Below are 22,617 nucleotides of genomic sequence, written 5' to 3' on the forward strand. Positions count from 1 at the left end.
GCGCTGCGTGTGGTACATACCCCGCAGGGCAGCAGCAGCAGCAGCAGCATCCTGAGGCTCAGTGAAAGCTGCCTGGTTGGGCAGACTGTTTCTGGAGCGGGTAACTGACTCCAGCTGGGAGGCCCGACCCAGCAGGGATGCAGCATCCAGGACTTCCCCTTCTTTGGCTTCCAGGTCAGACTTGGAGGTGGTAAGGGGCCGAGGCCCAGCTGGAGCTCCTAGGCGGCTGGGATCATTAAGGCAGGCAGCCGTACCACTGTCCAAACTCAACACTCTGGCATGCGTTTTGGCACTGCCTGTACTGGGGGTACGGCGGGAGGTGCGCCGCTTCCCTCCGGTTCGCACTACTGCCTCAGATCCTGCCGCAGCTTTTACTGTGGTGGAGGAGGAGGCTGGATTGGCTGCAGTGTGCTTGGCTTTCAGGGCCCTGTAGTAGCCCTCTGGTGAGTGGCAAGAGCGGGATGTGGCGCTAGATGAGCTGTCTGTGCTTAGGTGGTGGTTGGAGTGGAGACTGGAAGCACAGCTAAGTTCACTGTGATCGCTGGAGTCCTCCTCTCCACCCCCAGTAAACACAGCACTACAAGGCTTGGCCATACCACGCAAAGACATGTAGTCCCGGTGACGGCTGGCATCGAAGCTGCTTGCCCTTTTCTTGCCGGTCCGCCGGCGTCCACTGCGCCCTGCTGACAGGGAGGAAGTCCTCTGAACAATGTTGGCTGACTTTGGTTGAATATCATGTTTCACCTGCTCCTGCTCCTTGGCAGCTACACCTGTTGAGCCGTCAGCACTGGTCCTGATGCCAGGCTCTTCCTGGCACCTACCAGATTCTACCAAGTCTTGGGCTGCAGAGGACGGTGTGTCAGCAGGTTGTTTAGCAGTCAGCTCATTGGCATGAGGGTTTTTATTGGCCTCCCTGGAGGGAAGGTTGCTGAGACCTCGAGTGCTAATACTGCCGAGGCTAGAAGTCCTGCCGTCTGTAGGTGCAGATACAGCTTCTCCTTTGTCCCGTACACGTTCATCACCTGAAAGCGAGAGCAGGCTCTCCACATGTGTAGAGCTAGTCTGTTCACTGTGAAAGCTACTGACCGTGCTGTTGGTGTCCCTGTCTGTGCCACTGCAGTAGCTCTCAGTTGAGCCACTACTGCGAGTACTCAAGCTCCTCAGGCTGTCAGCACTGCACTCCCCTCCTTGGGACTTTCCTCCTCCACTAGAGCCTTTCCCCCCACCACCTACTTCCACCTGGTACAGTCCTGAGCTACCTTCCCCTGCCTCCCTGGAGGCTGAGCGGGCTACTTTGCGTGATTCTTTGTGTCTATAACACTCTATTCCCGAGGTAGAGGGCACAGCTTGGTCCTGCTGGTACAGCCGCTCTGCCCCTTCTCTGCCACACAGCCCTGGCTTATGTGGTCTCGCAGTCTCCAGCTCACACACAGGGTCAAGGCCACCTCTCCTGGGTGGAGGGTAGAGTGCAAAGTCTGGTAGACACGGATCAGGGAAAGCGGAACCCGCCGAGCTAGAGGTCCGAGGTAGGCCCCGAGAACGGAGCTCCTTCCTAAAGGTCTGAGATTGCATGGATGCATGGGTGGTCACCTCCGTGTCACAGGAGTGTGACAAGCTGAACTGATAAGCAGCAGAGTTACAGAGATCAGCAGGCTCCCTGGACAGCTCTGAAGGACACAAGGACGTTGATGGCTGCAAGGAGGCGAAGGAGTCATTGGGAACAAGGCAGTACATCTTTGCGTCTGATAGGAGATCTAAATGGACACAAGAAAACAACATTAAGGACAGTTTTGAAATATCACAGCATGACATCAGAAAGATTTTTGCTTGTCTGTGAATGCCATGCATGTTTACCATGATCATGGCTGCAGCTCTCAACAAGAGTCAAACTGATGTCATCCGAAGTCTTTCCCATATCTCCTGCAATTAGGAGATGACATGTTTAATCACTTATTAATACATTCACAACAACTAACCCTGGACATCCACCCACACATAACTGGCCTCCACAGAGGTTAAAGAAATAGACACCCCTGTCTTCTTCTCAGAATCACTTCTTCTCTGAGAAGTGCTTGAAGTTGTATACCTGGAACAACCAAATACAATGGAGCTATGAGCTACTCTGAATAGATTCCCGGATGGCTGTAAAGTACAAGATAACCTTTGAACAAAGATGCGACTGTTTTGAATGATGTTCTCTACAATCAGTGTTTCTCAAACCCTGCAAGTCTTACTTGGTCAGTGGATCCTTGAATGGAGGAGGATTAAAATGCTAAACCCCAGCAGAGCCTATGTCCCACTTCAGACTATTTCCTGTCATTGCAAACTGCCAGCTAATTAGAATGGCATCGAACAGACTCACTGAATTATTCAGATGACGCAGCCGCCTCACTCTAACACTCAGTACAATGGACCCAAAGCAAAGCTCAAAGTTCATTTATTTTCTTCTTCTCAGTATTCCAATAAAGAGTTCCTGGAGAATGACTCCCATGCCGGGTCTTACGGTGTATTACTTTTTTTTCAAACTCAGCAGTGCCCGTCTGAAGCTGCATCTTGTTGTGACTGTTCACTGTAGTGCTGAGTCAGACTACATTTCCTGGGCAGCTGGGGTGATCATGGTCAGAGATGTGATGACCCCGTTAAAAGAAAATACATCACAGGGTCACCAAAAAGATTATAAAAACAAAACAGAAGTGCAATGTGCTAGCAACAAAAGTCAGCTCTTTTCACTTTAAAATACATAGGCACAGAGAACAATGATTTGGCAAATGAGTTGAGTATACATGACAAGTTAGTCATAGTTACCTTTGGCTACTGTTACTCTTCCATGGGTGGATGCAATCTGAAATTTGAATAAAAGGATAAATTGGCGGTCAGAATATGAAAAGCAAATTTTAGACAAAGGCAGACTGACAAGACGTGTGATCATTAGAGTTTACAATTTTCAAAGGAAGACGCTTTTTGTGTATTACAAACAGCGGGTGCCTCTTCACTCTGATCAGAGATAAGTTTTGGCTTCCCTTCATGCTCAGTACACAGCAGCTGAGCAGAACATGCTGGCTTATTAGCGACACAAGGACACACAGTACAAAGACGTACAAAGACGGCACCCATGGGGATTCAGAGGTTAAATTTATCTCACAGAATTAAACAGCTAAATAACTTGAATATTAAAGGTTTATCATTATTATATATCTTCCGACAGCAAGCTATGCGAGGATCATAACTAATGAAAACACCCCTCTGTACACAAACGCACACAAATAGCTCCTTTGTCCTTGAAATAACAAAAGTTAATTTTAAGCTTGAACCTTTAATCTTAAGGTTTGTTTAAGATATTTATGTGCACCTTGTATGGGTTACAGTAAGCACAGTACATGTTGCACTAAAATGGGAGAAGGTTTAAAAGGTTTGTCAGGACTCAGGAGATGATGCTTAGTTAGTGGGAAGATTAAAGATTGATCCGTGTATTGTGTAGCAGTAGATCATTAATCACTTATAACACAAGTTGTGATTTACAGAAGAATTTTGTGAATAAACTTGTGGTTTCAACAAGTGAAGGTTTTGGATAATTCAGATGTAGTGACACAAGAGTAGTATGTACATACAGCGTCTGAAACAAAATCACTACTTTCAGACTCAGTTTCCGTTAAAACAAGACACTGGAATCCTGTATGTTTCAATCACAAAGTATATCTCATGTTTTCTTTCCTTAAATTTGGGCTGATACAGTATGTCAAAAGACAGCTACGTTGTGTTGTAAATCACTCTCTTGTTCACACGAATTACTCACCATAAGGCTTGGCAGCTATATATAGTGCATACATTTAACACACTTGTGTACACACACACAAAGACACACACACGCACACACACTATATACTGTAAAACTAATAGTCTAGTCCCAATCAGACACCTGTCCCTTTTACTGGCCAGGTGTGGGTACACGTTTTGAAAAGAAACGCAGGTCTCAATAAGACGCCTGGTCTTGTTTTTATAGAAGTTCTTTGGATTTATAAAACCTCTTGAAGCCCACTGGGTCGCCTGCTTGAGCTACTTCTATGCTGCTTAGATCATGCATACAAATATAAAAGTAAAAACTTTTGTCAATATGGACATGCTACACATCATAAGATTGGTTACATTCTCCACAGTTCAGTGGTTTAGTTAATTTTACGGAAACAATGAGCACAAAAGTATTCATTATCGGTACAGTAAATAAATTAACCTGGACCATATAGACGTCTGTCCCAAATATAGGCAGGGTGAGTTCAGTGATTTAAGCATATAAAAATTAAAATGCGGGCTTTTTAATATGGTGTGTGTGTATACACACACACACACACACACACACACACACACGCACTTTTAGTGCAGACAACATGTACTGTTGTACTGGGTGTTATAATCAGGGTCATCTTGTATTCAGCCCTGTACTGTAAGCAGCAGACCAGTGCTCTGCTTACCTGCAGGTTAGACTCCATCCCAATATAGGAGTTCCTGGAACTGCAGTCCACTGGTGGAGTCTCTTGCCTGACGAAGTCTGCCATCTCAATACCCCCCCCAGGGTCCCTGTACAGACACACAAACACATGCATACACTTGTATTACCAGCACAGCGTGCTTAGTACACTTCACCCAGTTTAGGGGAAAACACACTGTGTATTTTACATCCTTTATATGGGTTTTGAAAATCTACTGAAGGAGTAAAAACAGATGACAACATCCTTGTAGATTTTCCCCAGGGCTATATTTAGCTCGGATGTGCTTGTTTAATCAGTCGGTATGTTGAAACAAATAACTTGCCAGGAATTGTCTAGAAATCATTTCCATATGGAAAAAATATTTCATAAGAGGTCAACAATAACGTTCGGCATAATGAACTACAACACATACAGTGGATGAACAAAGACTGGAAAAAGGACCAGTCTGGGGAAAATGAGCGGGGGGGGGGGGGGAAGTGCAAAAACACCTTAATTTACTTTAGCGCGGGTTCTCTGCTCTACTGTATACTCAAACAACCTGGAATGTAACTCCAGATGTGTGGGCAAAGCCGCGACTGCCCCTGTGGTCGAGAGCTCTCATTCTTCTTGTTGCCTTTCCCCTCTCTCAGCATCCTGCTAAGCACTCTCTGTGGAATGTGAATATGAGTCACGACTTCGAATCATGATCAGTAAAAAGCTGGAACCTCAGTGGCTTTTGTTCCTTCTAAATGAGAACTAAACTTCTTCATTAGAAAAAAATCACATTGCCTCACTTGTAATTTAATGGTATGCGATGACGTGATCTTATGTGTGATTCTTTATTAGCCGTTGATGTTATTGCTATTTCATATTGTTTCACTCAAAGTCCTGAAATACTAATGAGATTATTAAATAAATACTCCAGCTAAAGCATTAATTATCACATATTTCACTGTCAACATACTTCGCTTTGAAAGCATATGGGTTGCATATTGAACTCTGTATCTTTGTGCTTTAAAGATAATTAGTGGTTGCATAAAAAACATTGGTTGTCCCAATCTATAGATTTGAATTTATGCAGTAAGGTGCTCAAAATTGATCCCAGGTTATATACTCTAGTAAGGGACCTGTGGCATAAGGTATAACAAGTTCTATTGTGTAATTGTATGGACCATGGCAGCAGAGCAGAACATAGAGAAATTAACTTAAAGGTACCCTGTGGAGTTTTTGACCACTAGTAGCGCTCTGGAGGGATGTTTTTGAAAGTGTGCCCCCTTTTTGTTTATTCTTGTGCACAAGCATGTGGGTGACATCATACAGGTTCCTGTCAACGGTTTAATACTACAGTATTTCAACTTCAATTCAATGGCTTCATTGGCATGAACATTTCAAAAGCAATTTTGCCAAAGCATTAAAGTACAAACTGACCAAATATTTGGACAATACACAAAAACAGTAATATTAGCGGCAACACAGCATTAGATTAAGAACAATATATCGACATTGCACTGATTATCCACAGGTGGCCATAACAAACCAAGAAATACAGCAATGCACTAGCAAGAAGCAGACTACTACTGCTACCAAGTAAACATGAATGTAAACAATGCAGGTTTCAAATAACCACCCCAATTGGCTTTGAAAATGTTTTTTCAGGAAGGGAATGCATTCCAATCATTTGTTAGGCCTCAAGGATGCAAACAATGGTGCTCTGGCAATTTGCTGGTGGCTTGTACAAGTGATTTAGGAGAACTGTCTCTGTATATAATAAGGTCAGCTGGAAGTATAATCTTTTGGATGCCTTGGAGCGTTAGGCCCTTGGAAGAGAGTGACAGCGTGCTGATATATTGGCAGAGACAGATGAATGGTTGCTGTCGTGGTTTAGACTACCATGGGCTGTGCTTCTGGAAATATAAAACTTGTGGGAGCCTTCAGGACTTCAAGTTCTTCTTTTCACTCTTCGATGTTATTTTCATGAATGAACACTTCCTGACATATGGTACAGGACATGTAGCCTTATATGGTATTCTTGTTGAGTTAATTATGCTAATTTTACAATTCTCATAAACGCATGCTTATTTACACACAAAAAATCATTCATGATGTTTACACGGGTGATTTACACAGTTATCCAAAGTAAGGAGTTTTTGCTGAATCTGATGTGGCACACTTGTACGAGCCCACGGTATGGAATAATAAGAGACAGCTGATATGAGCTAATTGCAGATAAACTGGTATCTGTGTTTAGATAAATTACAATTACGGAGAAAACAAAGATCATGTTACGAGTGTTGTCGTTGCATAGTTTGTCTACAAGAGGGCACTCTGCAACTCCCCTGTTGGCAACACACTGTTTGGAACCCACAAATCCACCACAAAACACAGCAATGCACGTTTATCCAAAGAACTATTTATAACAATAAAACATTTTTAACTTTTAAACAAATTATACTGCATTGCATATGTCATGTTATCTTGGTGAGGTCTCATAACTACATATACCAAAAGTTAGGGATAATCTTTGCTTATGTTATGTGTTTCTGAAATAGAAGACAAAAAAGAATATCGGCCAATATATCAGAATATCGTATTTTAAAATCCTCAATATCAAAATCCCATATTGGTCATGCTCTAGAAAAAAATGGGAGGGAAAGTTAAGATAAGTATATGAAAATGTTCTTGCATGACGCCCAGTGTGTTCAGGTGAGTAACACTGAATGTAAATAGAAACACTGTTTACAAGAAAACTCCACAGGGCTAAGTATGCCTCATAAATGAGACCAGCTTTCAAAACCAAGCAATAATCTCGCAATGCATTTTAAAACAAAGTTAAACAACACACTTCTTAGCACAAGCCATAGTGTGGACAAATTTATTATATTACAATTATTTCAGTAAGGATATAATTTATTACTTTCAAATTAAATTTTCCCAGGGTGCCTTGGTGGTTCAGCTTGCATGGCGTATAACATCCAATGATTTGAACTCAGTATAAGTCTGCTGCATATGATACCTCTTTTTGGTAGTAGAGACCCACAGAGAAAGTAGTAAAACTAAAAATTCTACTAGTTAATTTCGACATCACTGCTGCTATTACAGCTGGACTCCACTTGACAAATCTGGTCTTCTCACCACTTGAAGATCTTTGGCCTCAACTCCAGATTACATCAACTTTAAATGACTCACTGTACAACCACACTCCATGTGACTCTTCACCATCACTGATCAGGAAGCATGACGTCTCCTACCTAATACACAATACTCCTACACAGCCTTTACAGAATACTTTGTCTGCCTCATCATCTGAGCAGCCTAGTTACACTCACCAAACGTCCTACAACTCAAGGCAGACATCAAATCCACCATCAGGCTGTGTAAGACATAAACTTACCCCGGGCCATTGCTGTCCTCCCGACGAGTGACACAGCCATCATTAGCCCCCTCTGTGCCACCTCTGCTGCTTTGCCTCTCCTTGGCCTGGTGCTCCACCACCTCCCCCTCATCCAGGGCATGGTGGAGGCGGTAATTCACCGTCTTCAGCAGCAGGAACATGGCCGCAATCACACCACAGTAGATTCCCACTATCACCATGGTTGGCTGCAGGGCCTGGGATTAGAGACAGAAGCAGAAGTTAACTCTGGGTATTGGGTATTGTAGAGGGGATGATGATGCTGACTGTACTCACAGCATCAAAGTAAGTTCTGCACTGTTTTTTGTTCCTGCTGGAGCTTGCTTATTTTATATATTTATCTCAATAATATGACATTGTAATGTCATGTTGTTATTATTAGTTTGTGCTTTAATTATTGTGTTCATCTTGAAAATAACAATAAAGAAAAAGGCATTTTTTTAAAAACTAGTTTTTAAGTGAAGGTTTTATTCAAAACCACAATGACACAGCCGTTAGGCGGTTTAATAATGTCTTGCTGAAGTCCTCTGAACACAGCTGACCGAAAAATGTAATACTGCACCCATTGTTGCCAATTATTTAAGATGCACACTGGCAATGTTTTAAAAATGACTGCATTCAATTATTATTTTAATGGGAAGTGCCAAGGACGGAGGTTATCAGCAAGCACCTCTATGTTTACCACAAGGTGTCTGAGCTCCATCTCCTGCATCTCTGTTGTCCTTGAGATATCCCGCTGTAGCTGTTTGCAATTATTACAAACAGCAGCACCACTCAAACCTGTGGCTCAATATAAACCACAGAGCTGACCGGTGTATTTCCACTCCAGGAATAGAACGGAAACCACAAACCGATTCGAAACATCACCTTCTCAATATAGACCTTAGTATGCTTAGCCATTTCCTGACCTGAGCACATTTGTAGAGATGTATTTGAAAAACACACTATGACTCACTGACATTTCAACTTGTTCTGCAGCCTATCTGGATTTCACAAGTTGGATAAAGTGTAATTATTTGACAAACAAACCATAAATAAAACGCACAAGTGGACTATAACTTATGTACTGATGCGTCAAGTCTTTTTTGGACAGTTGAAAGGGCAAGCTATCACTGTGCAACAGCAAACGCAACGCAGAAAGCAATATCTTTAGAAAACAGACAGACAAACAAAGACCTCGTGTGACAAATAAACTGAGCAAATAGCAGCAGTCAGTTGAGTGCGTTTCTTGGACATTTAAGTTGCCAGATTACTGTTACATCCTTATCAGCTGTGCTTGCATTCACAGCTGGTAGCTTCTGAACACTGGTGATACTGAAAATCACTACCGACAGGAGGAAAACAACTAGATAAGGGGGGTTGAGGGAATTTAAATTAACTGATTACAGCCTGGCACAGTGTAATCGACTGATAATATCCAAACAGATCTTAACAGCATCACTGTGATAAAAAGAAATTAAACAAAAGAGCATTCTGGTCCAATATAGTTGGTGGATGCTACAGTGAAGGGGGCAGCCATTTAAATACTATTTTATCTGTTTTGTCATCTAAATGATGTTAATCTTCTTATAATCCCAACAACCTTGTGGTTTTATAAAATATTATCAGTGTAATGAAAATATTCTGCGACGTTTCGTTAGTTTAATGACACGTTACGTTGTCTCTGCTCCAGATAATAGACTGAGACCGACCGTTAACGTTAGTATCCTGTGGCAGCTAACAGTTAACCTAACGGGCACTTGGATTGGTAACTTACGTTGTCAACAGTCAAGACGAAAACATAAATAAAGGGACTATAAAAAGGGGTTAAAAAAAAAAGCAACATCGCTTACCATGTAAAGCGTGAAGGGGAAACATAGCAGAAACAGCCAGATGTAGAGATGTAAAGCGTTGACGAATGTATTTTGATCGGGGTCGTAGTACCATCCGCCTGTGACTGAAGCCCAGACCCCCTGCCTCAGGATCTGTAGAGTCTGCGACCCCATGTTGTGTTATCCCCTCCGACGAATCCAAACGGAACCGAACAACAGAAAAACCGGGGTGACACGCTGGCTAGTCGTCGTTGAACATAACAAACGGTGGTATGTTTTCAGACACTGGCCTGAGAATACCCTCTGCAGCCATCTTCTCTGCTGCTAGCCAGCCAGCTGGGGCACTGTTTCCAGTCCTCCACAGAGGAGAGACTCCTATCCCACCACGCCCTGCGAGAAACTTCTTCTTCGTGGCATCTCTGGTAGTAGTCATGAAGGCAGGCAGCTACTGTCCACACTAACCAAAAAATATGCAGCATTGCTTTGTGCCATCACCCTTTTTGTTGTCCGCTTATTCTCTTAGTGGAAATTTACTGAGTGGCAGGTTTGAGCTGAACTTGACTCGGCAGAGAGCACAAATGCATGGAATTAAATCTAATATTAGGCAATTAGGAGCTCAGGCCAAAACTGACCAAATGGCGACACCTGCTGATCACACCGTCTCATTTACTCAATGTACCCTTTTGTTAGTTTAAAACAGTGGTTGTCATTTCACACCTTTAAACTCACACAAATTAGACCACATATCCCCATTTGATAAGATTTTGTCCCATTGTCCCCCATCCGATAGGATTTTGGCTGTTAGATGTTTTATTACAGAAAGTGTATGAAACCCATGACCAAAGCAATCATTAATTCTGTCATTATGTTGCTTATTGACTGATTTAACGTGAAAATAAATTATTTTCCTTTTTGCTGGGGACACCCTGGAGCCCCTTCAAGGACGCTTGGGGGTCCCCAGACGCCACTTTGAGAACCACTGGCTTAAAAGATAAACAAACATCACTGGCGGTGGAAAAACTCAGATTCTTAAGTACCATTACAATGTAAAAATACTCTATTGCAAGTAAAAGTCTGCATTCAAGAACCCATTTAAGTACAACTTCAGTATTAAATAATGCTAGATATGTCGTTTTTCTTACATTTGCAGATGTGGGCTGAGGTGGAGCTAGTTTTTACTACTTTTTATATACAGTTTAGATAGTTTAATCCAGTGGGGTCAGCCTCCTCCAATGAGAAAGATAAATCTGTGTGTGTGTGGGGGGGGGGTTCTCTAATCTTTGCTTTTTGGGGGGAAATGTTGGATAGTTTTACCCATTTGGGCCTTGAGCAGTTATTTAAATTACACCATCTGAGACGTTCTGAGGGGTAATGTACATCTCCTTGGTGCAATGGCTAACAACTGGACATCTGAAGAATAAAAGGGGCTCTACTAGACACTGCCTTATTGGAGTCATAAGCCAAAAAGGTTGGTAACCACTGGATTAATTTTAACAGTGCATTGTTTTATAAGCTGATCATCACTAGCCTAATCATCATTAAGTAAATAAGTACCTCCAGCTGTCAGGCAAGATACTGAACCCCGAACTGCCCCCGATGGCTGTTCTATGTATGAATGTTAGTTTCTGTTTGAGGACTTGGGCTCAGAGTGTGAATGGGTAAATGCAATGTAGTGTAGAAAGGTGCTATACAAATACAGAGCATTTACATTTACATAGTGGACTACAAACTACAACATTTCCCTCTGAAATGTAATGAAGTAGAATAAACAATGTACATCTAGATTGTAGTTAAGTACAGTAGTTCTACAACCGACGATGAACCTGAACCTTCATGGTTTGAAGTTTAGTAGGGCTGAATACGTTTCAGCCCTGATATAAATGCTTTGAGTTATAAGTTGTTGATCATGATTCAGATAAAAAAACTGTGATCAAGCAAGACTTAAGACTAATACTTGTCAACAGTCAAACACATTAGGATGCAGTAGTTGATGCTTTTTAATACAAAAACACAAAAGAAAGAGTATTCCTTAAAATAAAACAGATGAAAGTGTAATTAAAGAGAGGTGCTAAAGTCAAAGAAGCCTTTTGCTTTTCAGATGAGATAATGTATCATAACACATACCCATGTAAAGCAGGCTGGGAATTGTCCTGAAGTCACTACCATGCAAATATTATGCTGACGTCAACAGTATTCCGACACTGATGCTGAGGTCATCTTATCATCAAAAAACCTTGCCCTTAACAAATTCTGCTAAATGCCTGCTGACATCAAGCTGTTAACCCCCTGTTCATAGTACAGCTGCCTCAAATGTCCATGATGCCAAAGCTATGACGTGTACCAGACTAATGTTACAGTGTAAAAGTAGTCCTGGCACGGAGACAAGACACTTTTTGTGCCGGTTCATTCTTAGAATCCTGTAAACTGATGAAATGAGCAGAGTGGCAGATGATCTTGCAATTTTGGAACCAAGCTGTTCCTTCAGGTAGTGCTGTAGGACTTCATGTTTCCCTGCTCCATCTTCCCAGAATTTGAGAAGAATGTCACTGTAGCCTTGCTCTCTTCTCAGGAGGCGGTTTGCTTGGAGGAGCTGGAGCGGAGGACTTTGTGGATGGTTCCCTCTCCTCTTGTTTTACAGCTTCTGTGGGCGGTTCAGGCTCTTTCTTCACCTCAACTGCAATAGAAGAGCATGCAATAAGGGGAAAACTCATGGATTCTCATGGACATGTGGATATTGGGCTACAATCACATCTTCAACAAAATCTGAACAAAATCTGAAATATAGATGTCTTATCTAAAGTGTCTGAATGTAAAGACAATATTATAGCAGTGTAATACTATTACCATACATGCTAAATAAAAATGCAAAACCAGGGAAAGACAGAATTGGAAGGAATGAACATAATTTCACTTACAGACCCATGTTAAGCACTCATGTCCACAGACTGACAATATTTATAATGTAACATCAGGATCTGAATGATCAGATAACTAACTATGAAAAGATCTTACCTGGAATAGGCTTCTCACCAGGCTTAGGCTGAAATTGTGGAAAGAAAAATTATATTTTTTAGATCCAATTACATTAACATGTTAACAAGAAATTATTTTTATGACAGGAAAAAAATAGGAAAAAATAAAATGACACACTTACAACTGCTTTCATTTAGTGCAACATGTACCTGGTAGAATGTTGGTGGAAACTTGGACCTGAGGTCCAAAAGGAGCGTGTCAACACGGTGCCTCTGAAACAGTGAACTCGGTTCCTCTTTCTTCTTAGACTTGGGCTTGGCTTTTTCTGTAATAAGAGTTTTGTTAATTAGCTTTTTCCAAAATCATATTAAACTTGAACTCATTATTATAAACATTCTGGGATCTCAGGGCACCATAGCTCTGGATCTTGTAGCATTCACTGTTTGCTGTTTTTAAGATTGATGATCTTGTTACAGGACCTATTCCAGAGTACCACCTAAATGTCTAAACTGTACATTTAAATGAAATGCCAAAGCCTAACCTCTCTCCTCCTGGTCCTTGAAGTGCCACCAGTATCCTTTGGATGGGTGATAGCGGCAGTATGACATGGCCTCATCAAAAGCAGACTGGATTCCATGAACAGCAGAAAGCTACAAAAGATTTACAAAACCTTTATTAAACCCACATATCAAAATACCCCATTAACAGCCTTTATAATACACAGTTCCAAGTGAATTTTATGATTTGGGATCATACTATAAATTCTCACCGCTCTGGAGCTGATAACTGTTCCCAGGTCTGGGGCCTGATACACCACTCCTGCTATGATGTAGTAGTCAGCCATGGGAGTAACTGGAGGATGAAAACATACAGTAGAAGTGGCATTGGCAAACATTTTTGTTAACATGTTTTTGTGACAGTAATGAGTGTAAGATCATGCAATCACAAATCTAACTACTGGAATTTAAATAAAATAACTCTTTCAGTTTGAAATACTATGAGTGTTTTGTTAGCAATGACTACTTTTATGCAGCTGGATAATAATGCACGCTGTACACTGACTGACCAGTATGCCACAATTAAATTATATAAAATTCAATCAGATGCTAACACTGCTCACCTTGTGTTGGTGACTGCCTCTGTTGTTTACGGATTATATAAAGAATTGGCTCCTGAGCATGAAGAAGAATGTACTCCACTCCCACCATCTGACTGAAAATTAGACAGACACAATGTTTGCTTTTATTTTTGCAAATGTCACTCAAAACTATGAATTTGCAGCCATGTACTTAGAACATATATATGATCTTTAAAACAAAACAAATATTAATAACTACTATATCTGTATGTTTTAGTTGGTTCTGTTTATGTGTAAGCTCCACATGTTATTTCATATCCATAAATCTTACAATGACTTCAGTATACATTTTGAGCTGATGCTGCTCTTAGTTTAATGTGTCACTTAAATTCTTTAGTTTTCAATGTCTTTATTTTTCCAACTATTTTCCAAGTATCACCAGACCACACTGTGTAAGATAAACTTACTTCAGATGTTCCAAAGTAAGCCGCTGCATCTTCACTACCTCGTTATTACAGGTTCGGTCATAGAAGGGGTTGCTTCTCTCAGAGAAGTAGTCCAGTACATTTCCAGGGTTAAGAATTGGTACCCAGCCGCTGTCCACCCAGGATATCCCAAGTAGGTTGTCTGCAAATTGAACAAAATGTACCTAATGTCTGAGATTTTAGTACACTGGATGTATTGAAATTATATTTGAATTTTACTTAACGCTTTTCAGGCACTAACGTCATACACATCATCACAGCCTCAGGTAATGTAGGGCTCTTCAATTTGGACTTTGCTATCAGGATAGTGAGACCTGAGTAAGCATCTGAAGCTAAACACTCTAACATGATATTCAGACCATTTCTTTAACTTCTTTTGATATAGTTGGGTCTTGAGGGTTTTTTTAAAATGTTTTTTGTTTTGTGAATATTTGGACAAGTGTGTTATGTGTGTGTTGCTTATGACAGAACAAAATCAAGTCAAATCAAATCTTGCTTTGCATTTAAATGTTTCCTAATATCTTGTATTTGTTGTTGGTTTAAAGTATTGCAGTGTTAAACTAGTATTAACATCAGTATAAATAAAGCATGTTACAAATGGTAGTGCCTTCAAGATTAAGATTTTTCCATCCACACATCAGAACGGCTGAGTACTGCAATTATTAACCATCAGTTAACACCACTTAGTAATCACGGTACCAACAAACTACAGAAAGTTAAGTAACGTTAGCAGTTAGCGTAACGTTACAGTAACTTAGCTCTCAGTGGGATATTACTTAAGGTTAACGTTAAATAAATCGGATGTTTGTATAACGTTACTCAAATCCTGATCTACCAGCAACATTACATGCATATATAATAAATCTATGATTTGCTTCTTTATAAGCTAATCTACAAAACAAAACGGACAACTCTGGAAGCCAGCCAGCATTAGCAAAGTTAGCCGACATGCTAATCAAAGCAGAGGAGATGCTAATTGTTGCTAACGTTAGCTTCTAGCACTAACAAATATACGTGGAACCTGCCACCAGCAAATCTACACAGCAGCTCCATCTCAATGGTCCAAACACAACACGTAAATTGTTGACTTATTAAATATCAATACAGTGAGGGGAAAAAACAAATAATAAAACGCCGATGTAGCTACCTCTGAAATCCACCGCAGCCATGATGTAAACAGTCTCACAAAGACCACGTATTCACTATGCTTCACGTCGTAGTTTGATGACGTAGTCTTAAGCAATGTAAATTGGAATAAACGGTATAAATAAAGTGAAGTAGAGTTTTTTTTTTAATAAAAGAGAAAACGTGTATAAAAAGAGACACTATTTTCTTTATTTTTATCTTACAGTTATATTATTATATTAGTCTTTTTTACTTCCATTGGCTATATATGGAAACATAAATCAATCAATCATTATTAATCTAAACTATATGGTCAATATTGTATCCTTTCATTTCATACAAACCATTGTATTGTATTAGCCTACAGAGTTGTAGTTTGTGCGTCTTTCTTGACAACAACTGTAGGCCTACATATGGCTAGATCCCAATTAAAGGCACATGATGTTGCAAACTAGCATCAGTTTGAGCATTACGCAACCAGTCATATTTACTAGCTTTCATGGTTTATGGTATTTATTTCTGATCAGCTAGATTTGCTCCAGAGAGCTTAAATTCCAAAGGCACACCCAGACAGCTGAGTTCATTGCCCTGTGAATGTGACAGAACAGATGGCTTGGAGGATGGTGAACCCAAGCTTACACACACCCAGTGCTGCTGGTGAAGTGGCAGTCAAAATGAGAGGTTCTTTTGTCAGGGCAAAAGGGATGACCGTATTCATCACCTAGCTGCCTGCTTTCCCCCCTTCGTAATAAAGGCTCACAACACTATTACCCTACATAAACCCCGGTTTGAATGACATCATAGCCTGTCATTAGGGACTGTAGCCTGTGATGAGTCTGTCAAAAGTGGCTGCGCAGAATGCGACCCTCAGAGAGAACAGCAGGCTGCAGGCTGCTCGGGCGAGAGACGACATGCTGGATTAGCTTTATCTGATTCATCTGACAACATTCCTCCAAATGAAGATAAGAGCGAGAGACTGAAAGGGTAAGATAGGCTATTTAGTTTAAGAAGGCCGAAATATTGTATAATTATACTCTCCAATTCAAAAAAGTATAGATGTGTTTTATTTGGCTAGTATAATTAACACAAATTTATAAAACATGAAAGGTAATAAACACAAAATAGGCATATATTGAGGTCTATGGAGGCAGGGCTATTCCGATGAAAATATCTAGAATAAAACAATCACTCTTCTGTCAATTAAAAACAAATAAGGCCGGCTAAATTATGTAATTTCCCTCTGTGAATAAAACATCATTCAGCAAAGAAACACTGTCAGTGAAGTCTGGGCATAAATAAAAGTGTGTCCACTTTGCAAACAAACTGATAATGAAATTATCTCAAGATAAACTGCTGATGAAATCAACCTCTCCTCTTCCTGCTGGATGACTCCCATGGGACCACTGGTCTTGTATTTAATGACCAATAGGCTCGTCGGAGGAGAAAAATACGAGAACAGACGGACAACAGAGGAGCGCGCATCGCGCAGGGTTGCGCACAGAGAAGACGTAGCTGCGACACTGGCGAGGCGAAGACACGAGTATGGCCGAGAAGATGGAGTGAAAGAGGCTCAATATCCCATCCAATTTACTACCGGGCGCCAGGGCAGCGATAATCAAATAACGTCGAAATGAGCGTGATCAAGGCTGGGCACGACGGCAGGGTGGAGGGTGGCAGAGGCAGCCATACCGACAACGGCGGCGGCTCCCCGAGGCTCCAGCAGTGCGCTCAGCCTCCCAACAGCAGCAGCCGGACCAAAGATGCCAGATACCAGCAGCTCCAGCAGCAGAGGCATCATGGTGGGTCGTTGCTGAAACAACCATCCCACAACGAGCCAGCCGACGTCGTGAGACGAGCGCTGGACTTCAAGAGCCAAGGCACCCAGTGCTACAAGGACAAGAAGTACCGAGAGGCGATTGGCAAGTATCACCGCGCTCTGCTGGAGATTAAGGGGCTGTGCAGAGTGCTGGGGGATCCGGATACCAGCTCCAAGCCTCCGTCTCCCCTCCTGCCGACCATCAGCAAGTCCACTCTGACAGATGAGCAGAAGGGAGCCATGGAGAATGCAGAGCTGGAGTGTTACAACAGCTTGGCCGGTGAGAGACGTTTCCTCACACATTTTACACAGACACACACACACACACACACACACACACACACACACACACACACACACACACACACACTATACTTATCTGTTCTGAGAAAGATTCTGGGAATACTCCAGAGCTCATGAATGATTCATTCAGAGTATGAGTCATTCTCAGGCTTACCCCACTATGTGCCTCACTTTCATTTGGATATTCACTGAATATTGATGGTATATTTATTCACCCCTTGGCAAATTCTGTCATTATATTAGTTATATATAAAAGAATTAATCAAAGAATCCATCATATCATGGTACCTGGCATGACACATATTAGTACTTCTGCTGTATAATGTAATTCAAACATTGGCTCATGCAATGTTATCAGGAACTTTTTCAAGCCTTCCTTTTTCTCTTCTCCCGCTAGCCTGCCTGTTGCAAATGGAGCTGGTGAACTATGAACGAGTGAAGGAATACTGTCTGAAAGTGCTTCACAAGGAAGGAAAAAACTTCAAAGCTCTGTACCGATCCGGTGTGGCTTATTACCACCTAGGAGACTTCCAGAAGGCTCTGTACTACCTGAAGGAGTCACACAAACAGGAACCATCAGGTCAGCACTGAGCTCCATACTGTCTCAATGGTCCTATTGATCACACTGCGGTGTGTCTGTTTTCACCCAAGAACCCCCATTTTTTATCCAGATCATTTCCCATTTGATTTGGTTTGTTGAAAGGAATCACATCTGTTTGACCTATTATGTCAATATCTTTGTGTTGATTAATTGATTAATTGCAAGTAAAATTACTGTAATGACTTATATTTGGGCATTTACAATCAGCCATGAATTGAATTCTTGTATTTGGACAGTGGTGGAGATTAACAGTACATTAACTCAAGTCCTGTAGGCCTACGTAAGTAGAATTTTTAGGTAGGTCAACTTGTACTTTAGTATTTCCATTTTCATTGCCACTTTCTACTTTCACTTCATTATATTTCAGAGGGAAATACTGTTTTTTTACTTTACTAAATTTATTTACTGGTAAGGTGCATAGTCAACCAAAAAAAGTGATGCACTTTCATAGACTAAGTTGCCTAGTAGTATATACAGTAGTTAAAATTAAGTCCACCTAGACCAACATTAAAATGCTGGTTACAGATTAACGCATGAGCAATAATAATCCAGTAATAAAATATATAATAATACAACTTTGACAGGAGCCATTCTGTTGCATAATGATTTTACTTTCAATACTTTAACCACATTTAGCTAATAATACGTTTATACTTTAACATAATGCATTTGTAATGCAGTAGGCTAGTTTTATGTTGTTGCTGCTCCATATTTAAGTGGGACTGCCTCAAACAAAAATGTATGCCATCAGAATAATCCATTAAGAATTCCACATTGTGGCTTTAATAAAAAAACAACAACATTTAAATAAGATGACAATGGTTGTCAGTTGCAGCCCTATTGCATACCTGTGCGTTATACCAGTGTTAACCGCCTTGGAGCAAGTGAGTATAAATGCTCAATGAGGCAGGTGGAAGACCCAGGTGCTCCACTCAGAGACAGTCAGGTTTACTGTGTTAATGATTCAAAGCTGGTTTTATTTTTATAACAGGTGATCATTCAAGATAGACAACGAAAAAAAGGTAACGGAGGAAGGTTAAAAGTCCAAAACGGCAGATAAGGGGTCCTAACAGACAACCACAAAATGGTAACTAGAAGGCTAGATGCTGAGACCGAATGCATTCTAGGCTCTTTTCCCAGCAGCCATTTGACTTGTCGTGGTAGTGAAATCAGAGGTGTTACTAATAACACTAACAATGGCTCTGTTCTATTCAAGTGTCTCAGTAAAACATGACAGTGTGACAGTGAGCTAGCACGCACAATACCACGACCCTGAAACTGCAGCAGCTAAATGGAATTCAGCTGTTATTAATTTTATTATTCAAACCTAAGCTTTTGCTACTGTGATGTGTCAAAATGTCTTCAGTGAAAAAGGCCTATAGACGAGCTGGCAGGGTTTTCAGGGAAAGGGGAAGATATACATTACATGCAGGAGAATTATTAAAGGATTGGATACAGGTGGTTGTTGAGGGCAGGTGATGACTGCCTGCAGGAAACAAACACATTCTCATCCCGGGGCCAATACAGAAGCTTTGACAAAGCGTCGATATTTTACGCACAAGGTACTTCAGCATCTGTATGAAATGCCTTTTTAAGATGTGGTTAACGTTGGGAAAGGTTGCAGTTTGGTTAGGTTTAGGCAAAGCTACATGGTTTGGGTTGAAATAGTTAGATTACATGACACAAGTAACTTTGTAATGTTATGTAACTGACTTTTGGTTCTGTATACTAATTTATCTGACACAAATGGGTTACATTGGAGATAGTTGAAAGCTCATGGCATCACGTCTGATTTGATGCCCTGGGATGGGAACAAAGTGGAACTGGGGACTACTGCAGGACAGGAGAGGAATAGCTTAACCAAACACATTGTGTGTGTTCTTGAGGTCTTCCAAAGGTATTGAATGTATTTTCTTCCTCATAAAACATTTGCAGAGGCATTTTAAAACAAAATCCAGCACATTTACATCCATGTTTACTAGCTTGCAATCTTTTTCTTCCCTGCCTTTCCTGGCTCATTGCTATACCTCTTTGCATGTTACTGCCACCTGTAGATTAGTGGGATAATCGGTGTGTTTGACTTCATGCGGCGCAGCACTGACTTAATGTGATGCATGCTGGACTTAAAATGAGGCATGTTGGTTTGAAATTGTGTCCGACTTTCGCCGGCGCTGCAAAACGTCACCATGACATTGAAACCTCACGGGGCAACGCGGCCTGCAGGTGCCGAGTCCGGCAGCCGCAGTTGCTTTTCTACAGCTGCACCAAGTTGGAACCGCACTATTGCTTGGTCTCGTGACATTTTTCTTTGCAAATGCCGCAAGATCAGTCATTGATCTTAGCTGACAGTAAGCTCATGCAGGTAGAATGTGTCCGACTTGATGGCATCGTTTTTAAACCCCACCCCTGCAGTCACCCGCAACTCACGTTAGACTATCAACTCAGCGAAAGTCAGCCGCAGTCATCTCGAACGCACCTATTGTGCGACCATTGGCAGAAGTGTGTATCACGCCCCTGTGTGCTTGTACCATATAGCGCTGCTAGTGGCCAAAAACAGCATAGGGTACCTTTAATGTTTATAGATTCTTTTTCTACTGTAACATAATGGAGAGAGAAATTAAAGTAGCTCTAATTTTCTGGGGACCTTGGAACCGTAGCTATGAGAAACACGGCACACAATAGTTTTATTTCAAGTGGTTCACTTTGCATTGAGTACTTTGTTGTTGTCATATACAGTAAATGTACAATAACTGCAGACTTTCAAGTTTTCCTTGATTATTAACAATTGTTTGCCAAAGTCTCTCCTGTAATACCCTTTTAAAATGCAGGATAAACTAAAAAAATGCATCGTGTGTTCTATCTGGAAATATGTTTACTCTATATATAATATTTCCAAAAACTACTTCCTGTGGCCACTTTACAAGGTCTCTGTGTTCAGTTTAGTTGGAAGATTTATGAGCATATTGATGAACCATTTCCTGCCTGTGCAGGAAATAAGTCAGCCTTTTCCTGTCTTTGTTTTCCAGACACCAATGTCATCCGCTACATCCAGCTGACAGAGATGAAGATTCGCCGGAATGCCCAAAGGGATAAGAAAGAGGCGACATAAGCACTCGCTGTCTGGTGACTTCTCACCTGTCATAAATTTCAGCCCTACTGTGTGCCACCCAGACCTTACACACCATGAGGCAGAGGTCTTGGTGTGAAACGCTATTTGTTTGCTTTTGCCTTGCACAGCATCCGGTTGCCAGTTATGTGATTGAACTTGATCATTGTGTGCTTGAAGCATTTATTTTGATTAATTGTACCAGATACTGAGTTTCTGTGTCCAAACCGCCAAATGTATCTATTATGAATCCATCCCAAGTATTTTTTAACCACTACAAACTGATGCACTGCCAGTCCAAACATTGCACATACAGGCCAACACTTGTGATAGAGAGAGGATCAGCGAGGTTCATAGAGTGAATCCAGCATGTCTGCAGGGGAGTGTAACAGGAAATTTTTAGCACGTGCCCTCGCACAAGATGTCATTTGAATGGCATGGAGTAAATGAGTAACAACCACCTACACATTTGTCACCAAACTTTGATTTTGAAAGTACAACAAAAGATCAAGATTTTTTATACTCTCAATTATATCTGAAGTAAAGGTGCTTTCAATAGGTAGGTTTCTAACTCAAAATGCTAAGCAAGGACATCAAGAGCACATAGTTGCTAATTGCAGTATGAATTTAAGAGACATATCACAAAATGTAAATATGCTACTTTATAGAAATCATGAAGAATTTAATGGAGAGGCAAGTTGTTTGTGTTTATTAATGCCAAAACAAAGCACTTCATTCACAGCATTTTCTGTATCAACAAATACTGTGTGTTTATTGTAAAGGTATGCGTGTAATAAATGTGTATGTTGATTGAAGTACTTTTTTTGTGATGCAGCAGTGGATTTTCCTTCAGTTTTTTCATTTTCCTCATATGTTACTCATAAGCTAAAACAGATCTATGGAAAAATGCTGATGAAAGCACATGTTTAAATAAATAAGTAAACCAAAGCTGATTGAAATTATTTTTTATTACCTTTTCATCTTGGTAGGTACCATGGTGAGGCTTGGGTTATAAGGGTCATAAAGTAAAGGTACTGGAGGCAGAAAATCATCCACACAGGCTATTATTTAAAACTGGAAGGATCCATTCAAATTTAATAATTTAAAACTGCAATAAATAATGTTTTGGCCTCTCCTGGGCCAGATAGAGCAACATTGACTATTGGACTCATCAGTTAGGCAGTAACACAACTCCATATGAATGCTAGTCTCCTTTTACCTTGGTTTTCGATCTCCACTAACTCCTGCAGGATATATGAGGATCTCTAGCTGCTAAATGCTTCTCTGTGTTTAAAAGCTAAGCTAACTGTCTGTCTGCTTTTTGGTAGCCCAATTTTTTGCCTCTCATGTATTAGCATTAGCTAGATTCAAGTCACAATGGTAATGTTAACCTCTATCAATTTCTCAGAAAGGAATTTACCTGGCAATGGTTAAAAAACCTAGAAGG

General features: G+C 40.9%; 3 protein-coding genes across 5 annotated transcripts in view; 1 reads left to right on the forward strand and 2 right to left on the reverse strand.

The window, feature by feature from the left end:
* pcnx1 (pecanex 1) overlaps positions 1 to 10,055 on the reverse strand; it is a 36,531-nt gene extending 26,476 nt beyond the window's left edge. Inside the window, exons 1-6 of one of the 3 annotated variants that reach the window (XM_046062260.1) lie at positions 9,705 to 10,052; positions 7,855 to 8,069; positions 4,467 to 4,572; positions 2,806 to 2,842; positions 1,855 to 1,920; positions 21 to 1,754 (exon numbers count right to left, since the gene is read on the reverse strand). In XM_046062260.1, the coding sequence (XP_045918216.1) occupies positions 21 to 1,754; positions 1,855 to 1,920; positions 2,806 to 2,842; positions 4,467 to 4,572; positions 7,855 to 8,069; positions 9,705 to 9,857 (2,311 nt within the window). In that variant the 5' untranslated portion in view covers positions 9,858 to 10,052. Of the gene's footprint in view, positions 1 to 20; positions 1,755 to 1,854; positions 1,921 to 2,805; positions 2,843 to 4,466; positions 4,573 to 7,854; positions 8,070 to 9,704 lie in introns of all 3 variants that reach the window. The other 2 variants (XM_046062261.1, XM_046062262.1) reach the window with 2 other exon arrangements.
* Positions 10,056 to 11,662: 1,607 nt separating this feature from the next.
* Positions 11,663 to 15,442, reverse strand: med6 (mediator complex subunit 6). The gene is made up of 8 exons (XM_046062354.1): positions 15,367 to 15,442; positions 14,202 to 14,361; positions 13,777 to 13,868; positions 13,426 to 13,508; positions 13,198 to 13,306; positions 12,866 to 12,981; positions 12,696 to 12,723; positions 11,663 to 12,357 (listed from the first exon to the last, which is right to left on the reverse strand). The coding sequence occupies exons 1-8, from the start codon at positions 15,386 to 15,388 to the stop codon at positions 12,227 to 12,229; spliced, it is 741 nt and encodes a 246-aa protein (XP_045918310.1). The 5' UTR covers positions 15,389 to 15,442; the 3' UTR covers positions 11,663 to 12,226.
* A 1,402-nt stretch (positions 15,443 to 16,844) lies between these two features.
* LOC123978833 (tetratricopeptide repeat protein 9A) lies at positions 16,845 to 22,118 on the forward strand. The gene is made up of 3 exons (XM_046062355.1): positions 16,845 to 17,440; positions 17,861 to 18,043; positions 21,091 to 22,118. The coding sequence occupies exons 1-3, from the start codon at positions 16,975 to 16,977 to the stop codon at positions 21,171 to 21,173; spliced, it is 732 nt and encodes a 243-aa protein (XP_045918311.1). The 5' UTR covers positions 16,845 to 16,974; the 3' UTR covers positions 21,174 to 22,118.
* Positions 22,119 to 22,617: the final 499 nt, after the last annotated feature.

This window comes from Micropterus dolomieu, linkage group LG11, assembly GCF_021292245.1.
Source record: "Micropterus dolomieu isolate WLL.071019.BEF.003 ecotype Adirondacks linkage group LG11, ASM2129224v1, whole genome shotgun sequence".
Lineage (NCBI taxonomy): Eukaryota > Metazoa > Chordata > Actinopteri > Centrarchiformes > Centrarchidae > Micropterus > Micropterus dolomieu.

Bases quoted from the DNA above. Each gene is read 5' to 3' on its own strand.
- med6 (XM_046062354.1), bottom strand. From the start codon at position 15,388: ATGGCTGCGGTGGATTTCAGAG. The intron at 12,982-13,197 runs GTTAGGCTTTGG...CTCTTATTACAG, and splicing joins CAAGGACCAGGAGGAGAGAG to AAAAAGCCAAGCCCAAGTCT. The intron at 12,724-12,865 runs GTACATGTTGCA...CCACAATTTCAG, and splicing joins TTCCACCAACATTCTACCAG to CCTAAGCCTGGTGAGAAGCC.
- LOC123978833 (XM_046062355.1), top strand. From the start codon at position 16,975: ATGAGCGTGATCAAGGCTGGGCACGACGGCAGGGTGGAGGGTGGCAGA. The intron at 17,441-17,860 runs GTGAGAGACGTT...TTCTCCCGCTAG, and splicing joins GTGTTACAACAGCTTGGCCG to CCTGCCTGTTGCAAATGGAG. The intron at 18,044-21,090 runs GTCAGCACTGAG...TTTGTTTTCCAG, and splicing joins ACACAAACAGGAACCATCAG to ACACCAATGTCATCCGCTAC.